At 40.6% G+C, this 19,992-nt stretch overlaps 2 protein-coding genes across 2 annotated transcripts; both read left to right on the top strand.

Moving 5' to 3' along the window:
- Positions 1-3,598: 3,598 nt before the first annotated feature.
- On the top strand, positions 3,599-8,189 carry LOC135613776 (receptor-like protein EIX2). Its single transcript, XM_065110815.1, has 2 exons — positions 3,599-4,111; positions 5,670-8,189. The coding sequence occupies exons 1-2, from the start codon at positions 3,618-3,620 to the stop codon at positions 8,113-8,115; spliced, it is 2,940 nt and encodes a 979-aa protein (XP_064966887.1). The 5' UTR covers positions 3,599-3,617; the 3' UTR covers positions 8,116-8,189.
- Positions 8,190-11,745: 3,556 nt separating this feature from the next.
- On the top strand, positions 11,746-14,823 carry LOC135614593 (receptor-like protein EIX2). Its single transcript, XM_065112112.1, has one exon. The coding sequence runs from the start codon at positions 11,752-11,754 to the stop codon at positions 14,644-14,646; it is 2,895 nt and encodes a 964-aa protein (XP_064968184.1). The 5' UTR covers positions 11,746-11,751; the 3' UTR covers positions 14,647-14,823.
- The last annotated feature ends 5,169 nt before the right edge of the window (positions 14,824-19,992 follow it).

Below are 19,992 nucleotides of genomic sequence, written 5' to 3'. Positions count from 1 at the left end.
TATATTCGATAATCTTGTATGCCATATCTTTTCAAAACGGGTAGAATCAACTACGTTTGTAGGGGAGTGCACAGAATTCTGCTTTACCTCGGGTCATGTTGGATCGCTCATATGTGGGCTTGGACAAATTGAACCGTTTGAATTCAAATCAAAAAAATTAAAAATTAAAAAAGAAAGGGTAAAATTAGAGAGGGCAGCTTACGTGTGTACAGTGAACGTGTGCGGAGAAACAGAGAGAAGTAATGTTTTTGAGATTTTTACTTGATGATCGGTGGCCAAACGTTGTCAGTTTTGATCCAAATTTTATACAGAGAATCCTTGCAGTAAGCTCTACAATCCTAACGGTGTTGATCTATATTTTACTCTTTCTGAGATAGTTTTATATTAAACCCACTTTGTGAGACATAGAATTCTTTTATGAGGAGATCCACCTTATGTGATGAAGATATGTTATTCTTGAGCCAAGATCTATGATCTTGATATTATTGTGATCCTCTAGTTATTCTAGATAAAACCTATTGTAAACATGTTATCATTACTATTGATAATGAAAATTTGAATAGTCTAGGAGTGCTTTATCTTAATGATAATTCACTCTTTGGACCCATACCTGTTGGGATTGGGAATTTGACTCGTCTAGGAGAGCTTTATCTTAACGATAATTCACTTTCAAGTCCCATACCTGCTGGGATTGGGAATTTGACTCGTCTAGGAGAGCTTTATCTTAACGATAATTCACTTTCAGGTCCCGTACCCACTGAGATCGGCAAGCTTTCCAACCTCATTTTTCTTTCTCTCTCTAGTAATTCCCTAGAGGGCACCGTGTCTGAACTCCATTTCGATAACTTAACCGAACTAAGTGAGCTTGATCTATCCGAAAACTCCCTAGTCATCTCAGTAGACTATGATTGGGTTCCTCCTTTTCAACTCCGATCCATTCAACTGAATTCTTGTAAGTTGGGTCCTGCATTTCCAAGATGGCTCCGTTCACAAAACTCCATTGCAGTTTTGGATATGTCGAACACAAGCATTGAGGACGTCTTGCCTGATTGGTTTTGGAATAATTCTTTTCATTTTATAAGTCTCTCCCAAAATCAGATTAACGGCACTTTGCCAACTTTCTTGGAGCACATGACAAACCTGTCCACTCTGAAACTAAGTATGAATTTGCTTGAAGGCCCTATTCCTCGTTTGCCACCTTCCTTGAGTTATTTGTATCTGCATAATAATTCCTTTTCGGGATCGTTGTCATCAATTTCTCTCCCACTAGAATTGGAACTGTTGGATCTCTCACATAACCATATCAATGGGAGCGTACCATCATTTATCTGCAACTTGACACAACTTCGTATCCTCGATCTATCGAGCAACCAAATATCAGGTGAAATCCCTTGGTGTTGGCAAGAGACAAACTTCCTTTTCTACATTAATCTAGCAGATAACAAGCTCTCGGGAGAAATTCCTAGCTCTATTGAAAAGTTGACTCAGCTTCGGTCTTTGCACTTAAACAATAATAGTCTACATGGGCATCTTCCTCTGTCATTGAAACATTGCAGTGGACTAGTTTTTCTTGATCTTGGCGACAATAAATTCTCAGGTAGCATACCTACGTGGATTGCACAAAACTTTCAAAACCTAGAGGTACTCCGACTATGCTCAAATATGTTTTTTGGCAACATTCCTACATAGCTTGGACAACTTCATCATCTACATATTATCGACCTTGCTAATAATAATTTATCAGGGCCAATTCCACGCTCCTTTGGCAATTTAAATGCAACAAAAACTTTTAGGCAACGAAAATTGACTAGTCTACGCCAACATATATTTTATCGTGCATTGAGAAGGGGTCAACTTTATGACACTTATGATAGCATCACTCTAACTATAAAGGGAAAAAGTCTCATCTTTTCAACCATTGTTTACCTTGTCAATATTATAGACTTTTCAAACAATAATTTGACAGGAGAAATCCTGATAGAAATTGGATCTCTTTCGGCACTCCAAACTTTAAATCTATCAAAAAATAATCTTGTCGGCCAAATACCAGCGACAATTGATGGCATGAAGTCATTGGAAACTCTAGATCTATCATTTAATAAGTTATCCGGAGACATTCCTCAAAGCTTGTCAGACCTGTATTCTCTGAATCACTTGAATTTGTCTTACAATAATCTATCAGGAGTTATTCCTTCGGGAAATCAACTACAAACACTCAATGACACATACATTTATATTGGCAATGCATATCTATGTGGAGCTCCCCTCACCATGAGTTGTTACGGTCTTAAAAATAACAATGTGACAAAAGAAGACAACAAAGACGTATCCTTTATGCCATCATATTATTTGAGTTTCATACTCGGATATTTGGTTGGATTATGGAGCGTGTTTATCATCATGCTTTTCAAGAAAAGTTGGAGGGTTTTCTATTTTCATATGTTTGATAAAATGTATGATAAAGCTTATGTTGTCATCAAAATAAGAATTAATAGATTAACAACTGATTGAGGGTGAGGACGCCATCAAAAGTCAATGTAATAGGAGTATCTTGTGTGTTGTATCCATAATAAGTTTGAATCTTGCAAGATGACATCTCGTTAGAGATCATGTAACTGTTTCTTTTCAAACTCTCTCTCTCTCTCTCTTTTTTTATTTCATTTTTGTAAATATTATGTGTATCATGACGATGGAAACATAATCGTTGAATGTAATAATATTGTTGTGAAGAATGCATTGAAATATTATAAAACAATATTTTTATAATATTATGTTATATATTTTGTATTTTTAATATATTACAATATATTATATTATTTTTAAAATAATATTAAATATCGGTCCACCGATTCAATCATTAATCCGATGACCTGAGACTTGGCCAACACCTATGCTGACGATACCGCCATAAAAATCCCACGGTATTATGCGCTTAATGTAAACTGTCATGCTTTCACGTCATTTGCTTACGGAAAAGGAAGACTGACCGAGTCAACATTGGGGCAATTCCGTAGCAGTCTCACACGTCCCGTCCATCAAAAAGTAGGAGATGAAGAAAGGATCGAGAAGTCACTTCGAGTCCGTTCGCAGCAGCCGTGGAAGCTTCTTCGAAGGCAGGCGGTGGGGGACTCGAACCGCTTGGCGTCCGGAGTCAAATTTGACAAGGATCGGTGAGTCTATATGGCAGTCCACGATTGGGAGGACCATTGTGGACTCTCGTCCTCCCCTGCAGGATTCCTTGCACACGCTATGCCCGTTCTTTAGAGTTAGGAAGAGACTCGACTGCTGAAGCCATTTTAGCCTTCGGAGCTTTTTTGACCTCAACTCCGTGTGCGTCCTTCTTGGCAGCTGCGCTTCCATGATCATTAGATTAGGAGTCCAAGTTGGACGAAAGGAAGAAAAAGATTAGCACTCACGTTATAATATGTATCCTGTTTCACTACTTTGATCACATGGGATGCCGGGTGGATACGAAGGGACCTGTCATTCACAAGAGGATCCATTGGCAATCGCGGAGAGCAATGGTTCAACCTACCACATTCTATATATTATATTCATATATACATGTTCTCCGCTGTGCCGCCTGCAGCCAACTGGTCATTCGTTCACCAAAGAGCATGGGCGACACGAGAAGCCCATCCCATGCGTCGCTGAGCTGCTCTTGCCTAATGAGCGTTCTGTTCTTGACGCTTGTAACGACGACGAGGGGGTGCATGGAGGCGGAGAGGGACGCCCTCCTCGCCTTCAAAGCCGGCATCCTCGACCCATCCCGCCGCTTGTCCTCGTGGCGTCGCCCAGTGGACTGCTGTAGATGGAGCGGCGTGGTGTGCGACAACACCACGGGCCACGTCGTGCAGCTCAACCTCCAGAATGCGGATGCTTACTACGACAATTCGACGGTGTTGGGGGGTGAGATCGGTCCATCTTTGCTTTCTCTAACTCATTTGCGTCGCTTGAATCTCACTCAGAACGACTTCGGCGGCGCCCGAATCCCCAAGTTCTTGGGTTCTTTTGGGAGACTCAGATATCTGGATCTCTCTTATTCCAATTTCGACGGAGCCATTCCTCCCCAGCTGGGTAACCTGTCAACCCTCCGCTATCATGGTAGATGGTAGCAAAGGTTTGATACAAATAAGTGGAAGTTGCAGCAAGTATGTGCTGTCTTGTACGAGTAGAATTATCGTCGAAGAAACAACGATTTCTCGACGTAATTTCCAACAAAAACTTGAGAGAATTGAGGAGGGAATTGATAGCAAAATCACAGTTTATATGACATCAAGGATATCTAATTTAATCAAGAAAATTTCGGCAGTATAACAGTAAGGAAATTGGTGCAAGTTTCGCTTGCAGAATTCTCGTCGAGAAATTTCAGCGGGCTACGACGAAAATTTGCAGCAACACAAAATCATTTTTTGAGATGAATTTCTTAATAGATCAGTCTTAGATGGAAGCCAAGATGATCTATAAAGTGTATAAGAAATTTCATTCAAAAAATATTGCAAATAGATGGGTTAAGGCAACAATATGCGACTGAAATTTTCTGCATCATAGATTTTCAAGTGCAGCAGATTGGACATAAAAGATCAGTAGTTTATATTAAGAATTTTTCGATGAAACCATAGGGAAATCCACTGTTACGAAGTGTCAAAGATGTCATAAAAATTTCGTAGAAATTTGGATAGAAAAACGTAGTTTCAAGATCAAACAAGCAGTGCTATGCGGCTGAAATTTTCTGCAGCATAGATTTTCAAGTGCAGCAGATTGGACATAAAAGATCAGTAGTTAATATTGAGAATTTTTCGATGAAACCAAAGGGAAATCCACTGTTAGGAAGTATCAAAGATGTCATAAAAATTTCGTAGAGATTTGGATAGAAAAAATATAGTAGCAAGATCAAACAGATGGTACTATACGGTTGGAATTCTGCAATGTATCTTTCGTCATAGATATGAAAAGTTTATGATGAAAAGTTTATGCAGCACTATAGGAATAATTTTTTTGAGATTTTCAAATAATGATAACTAAATTGCAGCAGCAGTAAGGTAGAAAACCAGAACCTGTTGCAATTCACGTGTAGATTAAAGGATGATCCGCGGTGGTGGAGATAATGGCGGAATTCGACGATGATCTTTTAAGCAATTGTGGGAATTGCTTTGGATGGTTGTGGAGGGTTGATGGATGGCTGTGGAAGGGCAACGAGACGCCAAGAACGCTGCTCTGATACCAGGTGTTAGAACCCTTGCAGATTCTAAACTTGGGGTTGATCTCTTTAGGGGATCGGCCTACTTGGAACTCTATAGGGGTTCCTCCCTCCAAGTTGCTGCTCAAAGGCTGCAGAAAAGATTCATCTATTGCTTATCAAAAGAGAAGGAATACATGGCTATTTATATGGCTTCTAAACCCTAACTCCTAATAGGACTCATACTTAAGACTCTTACTTCTAACCAACTCATAATAGGATTCCTAGTCAAGTCTCCTATTCCCTTACAACTCCTAATTCTTCTCTAAGAAAACACCTCCTACATGAATGCTCCTCTCAATTAGGACTCTCCTAGCTAGAGTCCTAACAGAATGTCCCTCTCAATTAGGACTCTCCTAGCTAGAGTCCTAACAGTTTTACATGAATGTCCCTCTCAATTAGGACTCTAGCTGTCCTCGTACAACTTGAGGATCGACGCGAGGGACGACCTACAGTGGCTCTCGCGTCTATCTTCTCTAACATTCCTCCAAATGAACTTTGTCAACCTCAGCACGGCCTCTCCCGATTGGCTACGAGCCGTGAACCAGCTGCCCTCCCTGGAACAACTCTATCTGTCAGGCTGTGGTCTCACTGACCTCCCCGACTCTCTTTCCCGCGTCAACCTCACGGCTCTCACCACCCTCGATCTCCTTGGCAACTTCTTCAACTCCACCTTTCCCAGCTGGCTTTTTGAACTCCGTAGCCTCTCCTATCTCGCGATCAGCAATTCTGAATTGTATGGCACCGTACCTGCCGGCTTTGGGAACTTGACTCGTCTCGCGCAGCTCGACCTTAGCGGCAACTCGCTTTCCGGTTCCATACCTGTCGATCTCTGGAGTTTGGCCAGTCTAACCACACTTGATCTCAGCCATAATTCATTTACGAGTCCCCTTCTACCTGAAATCGGGAACACGACAAGTCTGTCGCAGCTAAACCTCGTTCAGTGCTTCCTTGTCGGTTCCATCCCTGCCGAGATTGGGCGCTTGACCAGTCTTACGGAATTACGCCTCAGCGGCAATTCACTTTCGGGTCGAATCCCCGCCGAGATTGGGAATCTGTCCAGCGTAACGCAGCTCGACTTGGGTCATAATTCACTCTCCGGACTGATACCGGTTGAGATCGGCAAGCTTTCCGACCTATCCTCCCTTGATCTCTCCGATAACTCCCTGGAGGGCACCATGTCCGAACTCCATTTCGTGAACCTAACCGAGTTGGTCGTCCTGTACGCGTACGCCAACCCTTTGACCATCCGATTCGACCACGACTGGGTGCCTCCTTTTCAACTTCAATCCATCAAAGTTGATACCTGTGACTTGGGTCCCGCGTTTCCAAGGTGGCTCCGTTCTCAGGAATTCCTCACTGATATTGATCTGTCCAACACAAGCATCGAAGACACACTGCCAGATTGGTTTTGGAATTCTTCTTCTTCCACCATTATGGACATAAATCTGTCCCACAATAAGATCGGTGGAGTTTTGCCGGCATCCTTGGAGAGTATGGCCACCTTGATGCTCTTGAATTTGAGCTCCAATCTCTTTCGAGGTCGCATTCCTGTTTTGCCACCAAACCTACAAGCGCTGGACTTGTCCAGCAATTCTTTGTCGGGATCGCTACCCTCGACCATCTCATCACAGTTGGGCTACCTGTTCCTCTCCCACAACTATCTTCATGGAAGCATACCGTCGTCCTACGTCTGCGACCTGCAGCAACTTTATGCCCTTGATCTATCCAACAATCAAATATCAGGAGAAATCCCCCGTTGTCGGCCGGAGGGATCACAACTTTTGTTTGTCAATCTGGCGAACAACAAGCTACGAGGAAAGATTCCTGACTCCATCGGAAACTTGGGCAACCTTCAGTTCCTGCACTTAAACAACAACAGCCTCTTCGGACGTATTCCTTCGTCACTGCAACATTGCAGTCGGCTGGCTGTCATTGATCTCGGCAACAACAAATTCTCGGGAAGTATTCCAGCGTGGATCGGACAAAGTTTACGGAATCTGCAAGTACTCCTACTGCGCTCAAATATGTTTTCGGGCCATATTCCTCTGCAACTTGGACGATCGAGTAATCTTCAAATCATCGATCTCTCCAACAACAGACTATCGGGATCGGTACCGCACTCTTTCGGCAACTTCAGCGCGATGATCTCCGCGTCAAAGTCGATGGCTTCTACGGTTTCGAACATTATGGATTTTGCATTATCCTCTTTCGTGGCAAGCGAGAGTATATCTCTGGTTACCAAGGGCGATGAGTTCAGCTTCTCCACCATTCTCCGATTTGTGAAGAGCATAGATCTTTCGAACAATGATCTGAGCGGAATGATTCCTCCGGAAATCGGTTCTCTTTTTGCGCTTCAAACGTTGAATTTGTCGAGAAATAGTTTTGAAGGCATGATTCCGAATACAATGGGCGATATGAAGTCATTGGAAACTCTGGACCTATCATTCAATAAGTTATCCGGAGTCATTCCTCAAAGCTTTTCGGCGCTGAATTCTCTGAGCCACTTGAATCTGTCTTACAACAATCTATCGGGGGCGATTCCATCGGGGAATCAACTTCAGACGCTGAATGATGCATCCATTTATATCGGAAATGTCCATCTCTGTGGTCCTCCGGTGACCAAGAGTTGCTCCGACGATCCCAACGTCGATTCGACAGAAGAGGAGTACAAACAAGGATCTCATGTGCTGTCATTTTACTTAGGTACCGGGCTCGGATATTTGGTCGGCTTATGGAGTGTGTTCGTGATCATGCTGTTCAAGAAAGATTGGAGGCTCGTCTATTTTGCAACGATGGACAAGATGTACGACAGAGCTTATGTGGCAATCAAGATAAGAATGCGAAATTGGCATGGCGCTGCTGGTCGAATGTGATGCAAGTTTCTTTCGTTGTATAAGTGTGATCCATTTCATCTGTCAAAAAGGATCTCGTTTTGAAGATTATGAAATGTTAATCTCAAACTCTGTTTCTGTTCCCATGTAGGAGGCATCGAGAACAACTCGTCTGTTTTGGGAATCCTTCTTCTTCCATCATTGACCGCACAGATCTCTCTCGCAGGCACCATCGGACGACAAAACTGCACTGATTTAACATTGTTATCAGTTATCGCTACGAGTGGTTCCTTAGCCGAAGTGTGATATAAAGATCACCATTCTGCACAGATTCTTTTCATTGTCGTCGGTGATCACATGGTGTTCTTTATATTTCGCAACGTTGATCGTTGGGCGCTGTGATGAGCCATTCTTTTTAGGGTGTATGATCGCTGTCTGTTGTACTACGACGTCCTTGGCGATCCATTGCATGGTTCCTTCGGCATTTTGCAGTGACGATCTCACGGTTTGGATGTGGCTTCTCTCCTTTGCCATCACGAAATCAAGATTTACATTGTCGAATAGTCAACAATACTTCATATCATTTATAGATTATTACTTTACATATGGATACCTGCTGATACAAGAAAAATCTCGGTCTTTGGATTTGGTTGTGTTCAAAGCATTTAAAATTGAAGTTGAAAATCAATTCAGCAAAAGATAAAAAGTATCAGATAGAAGAGAATATTATAGTAGAAATGATGGCTCAGGTGAACAATGTCCAAAACAATTTGCTTTATATGTAGAGGAGTGTGGAATTGTCCCTTATTATACAATGCCTAGGTCACCTATCATGAATGGTATAGTTGAAAGACGAAACCGTATACTTAAGGATATGGTAAGAAGTATGATTTTTCAATCTACTTTGCCAAAGTCACTCTAGGGAGAAGCAACAAAAACTGCAGCTTACATTCTTAATAGAGTATTAACTAAAGCAACTGCAAAAACACATTATGAGCTTTAGACTGGGAGAAAGCCTATTCTAAGATACTTTCGTATATGGGGTTGTCTAGCTAATGCAAAGTCTTACCGGCATAATGAAAAGAAATTGGAACCCCGAATAGTAAGTAGTTACTTTATTAGTTATTCTGAGCGATCAGAGGTACAAATTTTATGATCCTAAATCAAGAAATATTTTTGAGACGGGTATTGTTACATTCTTTGAGGATATTGAATTTGAGGGGAGAAATAAGGAAAAATTGTTCAGTCTGATCCAATTCATATAGTTGCCACTGATGTGACAAATTCAATACCTAAAAAGGATATAGTCAATTCAACTCTCATGCAATATAAAAAAATTATTCATAAGGAACAAACTCAACATCCTCAAGAATCTATGTCGCAAGAGCCAACAACTTTACAACAATCCGCTAAGGAAAGGAGGAGTGCCATTTTGGATGATTATATGATATTTCTCTAAGAACATGAAGAAAATAGTGGTATAATGAAAGAAGATCCAATTAGCTTCCGTCAAGCTACGGAGGATTCCAATTCGGATAAGTTGATTGAAGCAATGAATCAAGACTATAAGTCCATGCAAGACAATAAAGTTTGGAAACTTGTTTCGTTACTAGAAGGTGTGAAACCCATTGGTTGTAAATGAATTTTTAAAACCAAAATAGATTCTAATGGTAATGTGGAGAGGTATAAGACACGTCTTGTGCTAAAGGGCTATACTCAAAAGAAATGGATTGACTTTAAAGGAACATTCTCTTCCGTTTCAACGAAGGACTCCTTTAGGATAATTATGGCTCTAACCACACATTTTGATTTGGAGCTTTATCAAATTGATGTTAAAACAGTATTTCTCAATTAAAACATTGATAAAATAATTTATATATTACAACCAGAATACTTTGTGTCAGAAGACCCAAATAAAATAATTTATAAATTGATAAAATTTATTTATGGGCTAAAACAAACATCTCATCAATGGTATCACAAATTTCATCAAGTAATTATTTCATTTGGTTTTGAGGTGAACGCGGTTGATAATTACATGTATCACAAATTCAGTGGGAGCAAATTTATTTTCTTAATATTATATATGGATGATATTCTGCTTGCCACAAATGATATAATCATATTGTACGAAATCAAGAGATTTTTATTTAAAAATTTTAAGATGAAAGATCTTGATGATGCCTATTTTATATTATAAATCCAAATATACCGAGATAAATATCGGGATATTATAACATTACCATAAAAGAACTTTATTGATAAGGTACTCAAAAACCTACATCGTTGAGACTGATATCGATTTGAGGATCTGACATACACTCGGATATGTGATTTGGAATATGGAGCATGTTTGTTATCATTCTTTTCAACAAAAAAAAAAAAAAAAAGAGGATTTGATATTCTTGAATGGTTGATGAAACGCATGAAGAAGCTTATGTAAGGATCTCTGTGCCCTTCACAAGCTTGTGCACAGTTGAGTGACGCTTCCCCACTTGGTAAAGCTGATCCATGCATCTTCATAAATCATCCATGCATCTTCCCCTTCCCACCACCAATGAGGGCGAGGTGGAAACGGAAAAGGAATGCTCGGTGTGTTTGCGAGACTTGGGTACGCGAATTCCTGTTGTCCTTTCGTTTCCGTTACGTTTTCACTTGTTCTCTTCTCCCCTCTCTTTTCCTCGAAAGTACAGAAGGGAAGAAAGAAGCATTAATTATTGTTGTTTGAGGGCGGTGTTCGGCCGGACGTGGAAATGGAATCCCACTTTAGAGCATCGTGCTTGCGAAGGCGGGAGACTCGGTGAAGTCAATGGTGGGGTCATTTCGTGACTCCATCGATCAAGCCAGTTTACTCGTCATTTGCATCCCACGAAACCAGCAGCAGCAGCAGTCGGTGGTGGTGTCGATTTGATGACTCCACACATTTGGCACTCACTGTATATATATACAGTTTCTTGTAGTACGATGCATTTGAACAACTACCATTCCAGCACACTAATCGACGGATGGGATGCGGGATGGAGATGAGACTACAAATGGTGGTGGGTCTAAGCAGTAGAGTTGGAAGATAAGGGAGGAGAAGAAAATGGCCACGACAAGATGGAAGTGATGAGATTGGGTGGTAAAGAAGAGAAAGGCTATAGATTTCAAGTAGAACGAGTGACAAAGGATGAAGAGCACGCATGTAAAGCAGTTATTTATGCAATATAAATAGATATAGTTGCATTCATTTACATACATCAAAAGAAAGTAATCGAGTAACATTCTTTTCCATCCCCTAGTATTATCGTTGGGAAACCGATGATTCCACACGAGGTGGTATTGCCGACGACAACCCCTAGTATTATCGATTGACTGTGGTGTTAGGCCAGATGTTGCACGAAGTTGAAGAACATCTGTTTCAAGTTTGAAATCCAGTACCAGTCTCTTTCTTTCTTTAAATGGCGGGGTGGAAACCAAGTTTGAGGAAGGTACATTGTCATGCACTGCACGACCAGAAGGAGTCAAATACCACATAAGTCAAGTCTTTATTTATCGCTATCGCCACCAACGCGTCAATCTCCATGTTTCACGGGAGTCTAGGATGGGAGGGCCATCACGCGCACACAGCGACTCTATATATGTACTTGTCCTCCACGGCCTGCCATCTCTCAGTACACTATACAATAAACAAATAGCATGGCCTCTTGCAGCAGAAGCACACACCCTGTGCCACCGCACTACTCTTTCGGGCTTTGGCTTGCGAGCATTCTTTTGTTCACGGCGGCAACAACGCCGACGACGAAGGGGTGCGTAGAGGGCGAGAGGGACGCCCTCCTCGACTTCAAAACCGGCATCGTCAAGGATCCTTCCAGCCGTTTGTCATCATGGCGAGGCCGAGTAGACTGCTGCAGATGGAGCGGGGTGGTCTGTGACAACAGAACCGGCCATGTCGTGGAGCTCAACCTCCAGAATTCCGACCCTGATAACGATGAGATGTCTATCGGAGGTGAGATCAGACCATCCTTGCTCCTGCTAACTCATTTGGAGCGCCTCGACCTCAGCAACAATGACTTCGGTGGGATCCAAATCCCGGAATTTTTTGGTTCCCTTACCAAGTTGACGTATCTCGACCTCAACGGGTCCTACTTCGGCGGAGCCATTCCGCCCCAGCTGGGCAACCTGTCCAGGCTCCGTTATCTCGACCTAAATTCACTACATGACTTAACGATCGATGGCCTGCACTGGCTCTCGCGTCTCTCTTCCTTGAGATACCTCTACATGGGCGGTGTGAACCTTTCCGTGGCCTCCCACGATTGGCTTCAAACAGTGAACATGTTGTCCTCACTAGAGGAGCTACATTTAACACACTGTGGCCTCACCGACCTCCCCTTTTCTCTTTCCCATGTCAACCTCACAGCACTGGCCACTCTCGATCTCTATGGCAACCTCTTCAACTCCACCTTCCCCAACTGGCTATGGAAACTCCGCAACCTCTCTTATCTTGATCTCAGTTTTTCTATGTTTCATGGTGCCATACCTGCTGGGATTGGAAATTTGACTGGTCTAAGAGAACTTCATCTTAGTGATAATTCACTTTCAGGTCCCATACCCACTGAGATTGGAATTTGTAATAGTCTAAAACTTATCGATCTGAGTGATAATTCACTCTTCGGAGTCATACCTGCTGGGATTGGGAATTCGACTAGTCTAGGAGTGCTTTATCTTAACGATAATTCACTTTCAGGTCCCATACCTGTTGAGATTGGGAATTTGACTGGTCTAGGAGAGCTTTATCTTGACGAAAATTCACTTTCAGGTCCCGCACCCATTGAGATCGGCAAGCTTTCCAACCTCACTATTCTTTCTCTGTCTAGTAATTCCCTGGAGGGTACCATGTCTGAACTCCATTTCGCTAACTTAACCAAACTAAGTGAGCTTGATCTATCCGAAAACTCCCTAGTCATCTCAATAGACCACAATTGGGTTCCTCCTTTTCAACTCCGATCCATTAAACTGAGTTCTTGTAAGTTGGGTCCTACATTTCCAAGATGGCTCCGTTCACAAAACTCCATTAAGGATTTGGATATGTCGAACACAAGCGTCGAGGATGCCTTGCCTGATTGGTTTTGGAACACTTCTTCTTCTTCTATAAATCTCTCCCAAAATCAGATTAGCGGCACTTTGCCAACTTCCTTGGAGCATATGACACGCCTGAGTGGTTTGGAACTAAGTATCAATATGTTAGAAGGCCCGATTCCTCGTATGCCACCTTACTTGAGTCATATGAATTTGTCTAGTAATTCTTTTTCAGGGCCGTTGTCAGCAATCTCTCTCACATTAGAATTGGGAATCTTGGATCTATCACATAACCATATTAGCGGGAGTATACCATCCTTTATCTGCGACTTGAGAAAACTTGTTATCCTCGATCTATCAAGCAACCAAATATCAGGTGAAATCCCTTGGTGTTGGCAGGAGACAAACTTCCTTTTCTACATTAATCTGGCAAACAATAAGCTCTCGGGAGAAATTCCAAGCTCTATTGAAAATTTGACTTGGCTCCAGTCTTTGCACTTAAACAATAATAATCTACATGGGCATCTTCCGTTATCATTGAAAAGTTGCAGTAGACTAATTTTTCTTGATCTTGGCGACAATAAATTCTCGGGTAGGATACCCACATGGATTGCACAAAATTTTCAAAACCTAAAGGTACTTCGGCTACGTTCAAATATGTTTTTCGGTAATATTCCTATAGAGCTTGGACAACTTAATTTTCTCCATGTTGTCGACCTTGCCAATAATAAATTATCAGGGCCAATTCCACCCTCCTTTGGCAATTTAAATGCTGCAATGATGATAACATCACTCAGGAATGGGGCATCCGTAGTTATCTATGATGGTCAAGGAAAAGGGAGAGCCCACAATGGTTATGAAGATAGCATCAGTTTAATTATGAAGGGACAAGATTTGATCTTTTCATCCATTCTTTACCTTGTCAACATTATAGATCTTTCAAATAATAATTTGACCGGAGAAATCCCCATAGAAATTGGGTCTCTTTCAACACTCCAAACTTTAAATCTATCGAGAAACAATTTTGTCGGCCAAATTCCGGCGGCAATTGGTGCCATGAAATCATTGGAAACTCTGGATCTGTCATTCAATAAGTTATCCGGAGGCATTCCTCAAAGCTTTTCGGCGTTATATTCTTTGAGTCACTTGAATCTGTCTTACAACAATCTATCGGGAGCGATTCCATCGGGGAATCAACTTCGGACGCTGGAGGATGCATCCATTTATATCGGAAATGTCCATCTCTGTGGACCTCCGGTGACCAAGAGTTGCTCCGACGATCCTAACGTCGATTCGACGGAAGAGGAGTACGAACAAGGATCTCATGTGCTGTCATTTTACTTTGGTACCGGGCTCGGATATTTGGTCGGCTTATGGAGTGTGTTCGTGATCATGCTGTTCAAGAAAGATTGGAGGCTCTTCTATTTTGCAACGGTGGACAAGATGTACGACAAAGCGTATGTGGCAATCAAGATAAGAATGCGAAATTGGCATGACGCAGCTGGTCGAATGTGATGCAAGTTTCTTTCGTGTTATAAGTGTGATCCACTTCAGATGTCAAAAAGGATCTCGTTTCGAAGATTATGAAATGTTAATCTCAAACTCTGTTTCTGTTCCGATGTAGGAGGCATCGAGAACAACTCGTCTGGTTTGGGAATCCTTCTTCTTCCATCATTGACCGCACAGATCTCTCTCGCATAAACAGGCACCATCGGACGACAAAACTGCACTGATTTAACATTGTTATCAGTTATCGCTACGAGTGGTTCCTTAGCCGATGTGTGATATAAAGATCACCATTCTGCACAGATTCTTTTCATTGTCGTCGGTGATCACTTGGTGTTCTTGATTTTTCGCATCGTTGATCGTTGGGCGCTGTGATGAGCCATTCTTTTTAGGGTGTACGATCGCTGTCTGTTGTACTACGACGTCCTTGGCGTTCCATTGCATGGTTCCTTTGGCATTTTGCATTGACGATCTCACGGTTTGGATGTGGCTCATCTACTTTGCCATCACGAAATCAAGATTTACTCCACGTTTCGGAAATCTATCTTCCGATGCACCAAGTCGCATCGACGATTCGTATCGAGGTTTACTCCGCAGACTGCAGGCAGAGTGAGCAGCCCAACCTACCATTGCGGTGCTTGCGAGAAAGGTGCCGCCACGGGAGGGATCCCACCCGAGTCGTAGAAAACGGTTCCCACCGAGGCTGAGGCGATGGGTAAAGACACAGAATGGGCTTATTTCGATGCCTTTATATAGTCTAAAATTACATATGAATTCACATCTCTTCCATCTAATTTTCAATTATCTTTTTTACGAATTATTGAAGCAGCAAAGTAATAGCCAGGAAGATTGTGTGCAATGAACGCCAGGTCTAATAAGGCTTTGGAGTAGAGCCAGTGTGGAATCCAATATGAGGCCGTTAAATGGCCACGTACAGTATCTTAGTTCGCAAATATCTTTCAAGACCATCGGTCTTTCTACTTTGCGACATGATAGATAGCAGATAAGATTTTGAGGAAATCTCCTATAGGTGAGGGATATTTGAGTACAACGAAACTTTTCAATAATTCTTTTTGTCTTCTATTTTTTCTAAAATTAAAAAATTCTCCTAATTATTTATTCTAGACCCTCTACTCTTACTTATAAATAAACATGACATTTAAAGACTAAACAAGAAGAAAAGAAATTATAGTTGAGGGATCAAAGTCACTCTCAACTCTTCTCTCTAACCTTGATATCGAGGAGATCAGGTTAATTCTCTTATATAATCTCTTATTTGAGAGATTGTCGTTCCTCAAATTAATGAGAACTCTCGCATGATGTTGATGTCGCTACTGATAAACTTGTAGAACAATCACAATCGATAGCTTTGAGAAGATCTAAAAGAAAAAGGAAATATACAATTACTGATGATTATGTAGTATATCTACAAGAATTAGATTATGATATAGAAATAAAAAGAGACCCCTTTTTATTTTCACAAGCCATAAAAAATAACGACTATGAAAAATAGTATGATGCAAAGCAAGAAGAGTTAAAATCAATGGTCTAAAATAATGTTTAGGAATTTATTGAATTACTCAATAATTATAAAAGAGTTGGTTGTAAATGGGTCTTTAAGATAAAACGTGACTCAACGGGTAATATTAAATGATATAAAGTCAGACTTGTGGTTAAAGATTTTTTTCAGAAAAAAGACATCAACTATTATAACGAGACTTTTTCTCTAGTTTCTAAAAAGGACTTGTTGAGAATTGTAAAGGTATTAGTAGCTTATTATGATCTTGAGTTACATCAGATGGATGTGAAAATAATATTTCTGAATAGAGATTTAGTTAAGAAAATCTATATGAAAGAACCTAAATGATTCATCGAAAAGGAAAAATAAAGTTGGGCTTATAAACTTAAGAAATCTATTTATTGCCTTAAATAAGCTTCTAGACAATAGTATATAAAGTTTCATAATACCATTACTTCTTTCGAATTTAATAAAAACACTGTTGATCAGTGTATATACTGGTCTTATATGTTGATGATATTGTTAGGAACGAGTTGGTACTGAGAGTGGTTGGGGGGGGGGGGGTTGAATTAATGCAACAGTAAAATTACATCGGTTTGAAAATATTCGATTAAAATCGATTCTTCGGAAGATAGCTTAAGAGTGTACGAAAGAGTATAGTAGTAAGTAAGGATGTTTGAAGTAAGGTAAATTGCACAAAAGAAAAGCAAACCAGATTTTTATAGTGGTTCGGTCGTGTGACCTACATCCACTCTATCGATTCCTCTTCCGTCGAGGCCACCGGCATCCACTATCGATCTTCTTTCAACGGACGAAGATCAACTACCTTTTTACACCCCTCTTCTCCATTTTACAGGTTTAGGAGACAACCTTTATAAGCACTCACTCCTCTCTTAAACATAATTCTAGACTTAGAGTGGAGGAGGAAATTTCTCGAGAGATTATAATAGCATTTTCTCACTTTTAAATTCTGTGTATGTTAACCAAGGATGAAAGAGGTATTTATAGGCCTTAAGTTGATTCAAACTTGGAGCCTAAAAATATCTCATCCCGGGTTTCCTGGGTACGGGAGGTACCATAGCCTGTGCTGGGCGGTACCACCGCTTGACAGTCTCTCGGAGACTTTGTCTGAACGATACCACCACCCAGACTGGCGGTACCACCGCCTGACACAGTCTCTAAGACTGTGTCATGACGATGCTACCTCTTAGGTCATTGTTTGGGCCTTTCATTGGGCCCAACATAGTCCTTACATGGGCCCAACGAGCCTCTAATTGGGTTGGTCAAATTTTAATCTCAATTATATGATAACTATGAATTTTAAGACATACACTAAGTTAAATAAGCTTGATAAGTCAAGGTTTCTTCCAGCGAGCTTCCGACGATCTTCCGACGATCTTTCGAGAAAATCTCCTATAGAGGGATATGTGAGTACAATGAAGTTTCTTTAATAATTCTTTTTGTCTTCTATATTTTTTAAAACAAAGAAATTCTTCTAATTATTTATTCTATACCCTCTACTTTTACTTATAAATAAATATGACATTTAGAGACTAAATAAGAAGAAAAGAAATTATAGTTGAGGGATCAAAGTCACTCTCAACTCTTCTCTCTAACCTTGATATCGAGAAGATCAGGTTAATTCTCTTATATAATCTCTTATTTAAGAGATTATCGTTCCTCAAATTAATGAGAACTCTCGCATGATGTTTATGTCGCCACGGATAAATTTGTAGAATAATCACAATCGATAGCTTTGAGAAGATCTAAAAGAAAAAGGAAATATACAATTACTGATGATTATGTGGTATATATACAAGAATTAGATTATGATATAGGAATAAAAAGAGACCCATTTTTATTTTCACAAGCCATAAAAAATAACGACTATGAAAAATAGTACGATGCAAAGCAAGAAGAGTTAAAATCAATGGTCCAAAATGGTGTTTGGGAATTTATTGAATTACTCAATAATTATAAAAGAGTTGGTTGTAAATGAGTCTTTAAGATAAAATGTGACTCAACGGGTAATATTAAATGATATAAAGTCAGACTTGTGGCCAAAGATTTTTTCAGAAAAAAGACATCGACTACTATAATGAGACTTTTTCTCTAGTTTCTAAAAGGGACTCATTGAGAATCATAATGACATTAATAGTTTATTATGATCTTGAGTTACATCATATGGATGTGAAAATAATATTTCTGAATAGGGATTTAGTTAAGAAAATCTATATGAAATAACCTAAATGATTCATCGAAAAGGAAAAAGAAAGTTGGGCTTATAAACTTAAGAAATCTATTTATTGCCTTAAATAAGCTTTTAGACAATAGTATATAAAGTTTCATAATACCATTACTTTCTTCGAATTTAATAAAAACACTGTTGATAAGTGTATATACTGGTCTTATATGTTGATGATATTGTTAGGAACGAGTTGGTACTAAGAGTGAGGGGGGGTTGAATTAATGCAACAGTAAAATTACGTCGGTTTGAAAATATTCGTTTGATTAAAATCGATTCTTCGGAAGATAACTTAAGAGTGTACGAAAGAGTATAGCAGTAAGTAAGGATGTTTGAAGTAAGGTAAATTGTACAAAAGAAAAGCAAACTAGATTTTTATAGTGGTTCGGTCGTATGACCTACATCCACTCTATCGATTCCTCTTTCGTCGAGGCCACCGGCATTCACTATCGATCTTCTTTCAACGGACAAAGATCAACTACATTTTTACACCCCACTTCTCCATTTCACAGGTTTAGGAGAGAACCTTTATAAGCACTCACTCCTCTTTTAAACATAATTCTAGACTTAGAGTAGAGGAGGAAATTTCTCAAGAGATTATAATAGCATTTTCTCACTTTTAAATTCTCTGTGCTTGTGTATGTTAACAAGGGATGAAAGAGGCATTTATAGGCCTCAAGTTGATTCAAACTTGGAGCCTAAAAAGATCTCATCCCGGGTTTCCTAGGTACGGGAGGTACCATAGCCTGTGCTGGGCGGTACCACCGCTTGATAGTCTCTCGGAGACTTTGTCTGGACGATACCACCACCCAGACTGGCGGTACCACTGCCTGACACAGTCTCAGAGACTGTGTCATGATGATGCTACCTCTTAGGTCACTGTTTGGGCCTTTTATTGGGCCCAACATAGTCCTTACATGGGCCCAACTAGCCCCTAATTGGGTTGGTCAAATTTCAATCTCAATTATATGCTAACTATGAATTCTAAGGTATACACTAAGCTAAATAAGCCCGATAAGTCAAGGTTTCTTCCAGCGAGCTTTCGACGATCTTCCAGCGAACTTTTGATGATCTCTCGATAATGTTCTAGCGAACTCTCGGCAAGCTCCTGGACTTCACGATGATCTTCTTGGCTAGTTTCGATGAGCTTCTTTGGCAAGCTCCTAGACTTCTCGGTTGGTTCCAGTAAAACTTCCGACGAACATTTAGACTTCCAATGAACTCTCGAACTCCCAACGAAATCGCATTCTTGACTCCAAGATTTCATTTTGCTTTATGTCTTGCTATCGTAGTTAATCCTACACACATAAAACACACTTCGATCTAGACAATTATTACTAAGCATGAATCATGTCGTTCGGCATGTCATTAGTCTATTGATGCTTCGTCCGATTCTTCGGTGCATCCTCCTCTCTTGCGGGGCCATTACCCAATCGACCAGTTGACCTCCGCAACTCTGATATCCTTGGCGTAATATTCGCTCTTCTTGGCTCAATGCCCGAAACCATGGCCCGAAGCCTTATATCAATATGTCGACCGATCCTTCGGCTCGACGTTCAATCTTCTGACATGTTCCATCGGCCCAACATGA

The sequence above is a fragment of the Musa acuminata genome, chromosome BXJ2-6 (genome assembly GCF_036884655.1).
Source record: "Musa acuminata AAA Group cultivar baxijiao chromosome BXJ2-6, Cavendish_Baxijiao_AAA, whole genome shotgun sequence".
NCBI classification, from domain to species: domain Eukaryota; kingdom Viridiplantae; phylum Streptophyta; class Magnoliopsida; order Zingiberales; family Musaceae; genus Musa; species Musa acuminata.
The sequence above is the reverse complement of the archived record's forward strand: the minus strand, read 5'-3'. Positions and strand labels throughout refer to the sequence as shown.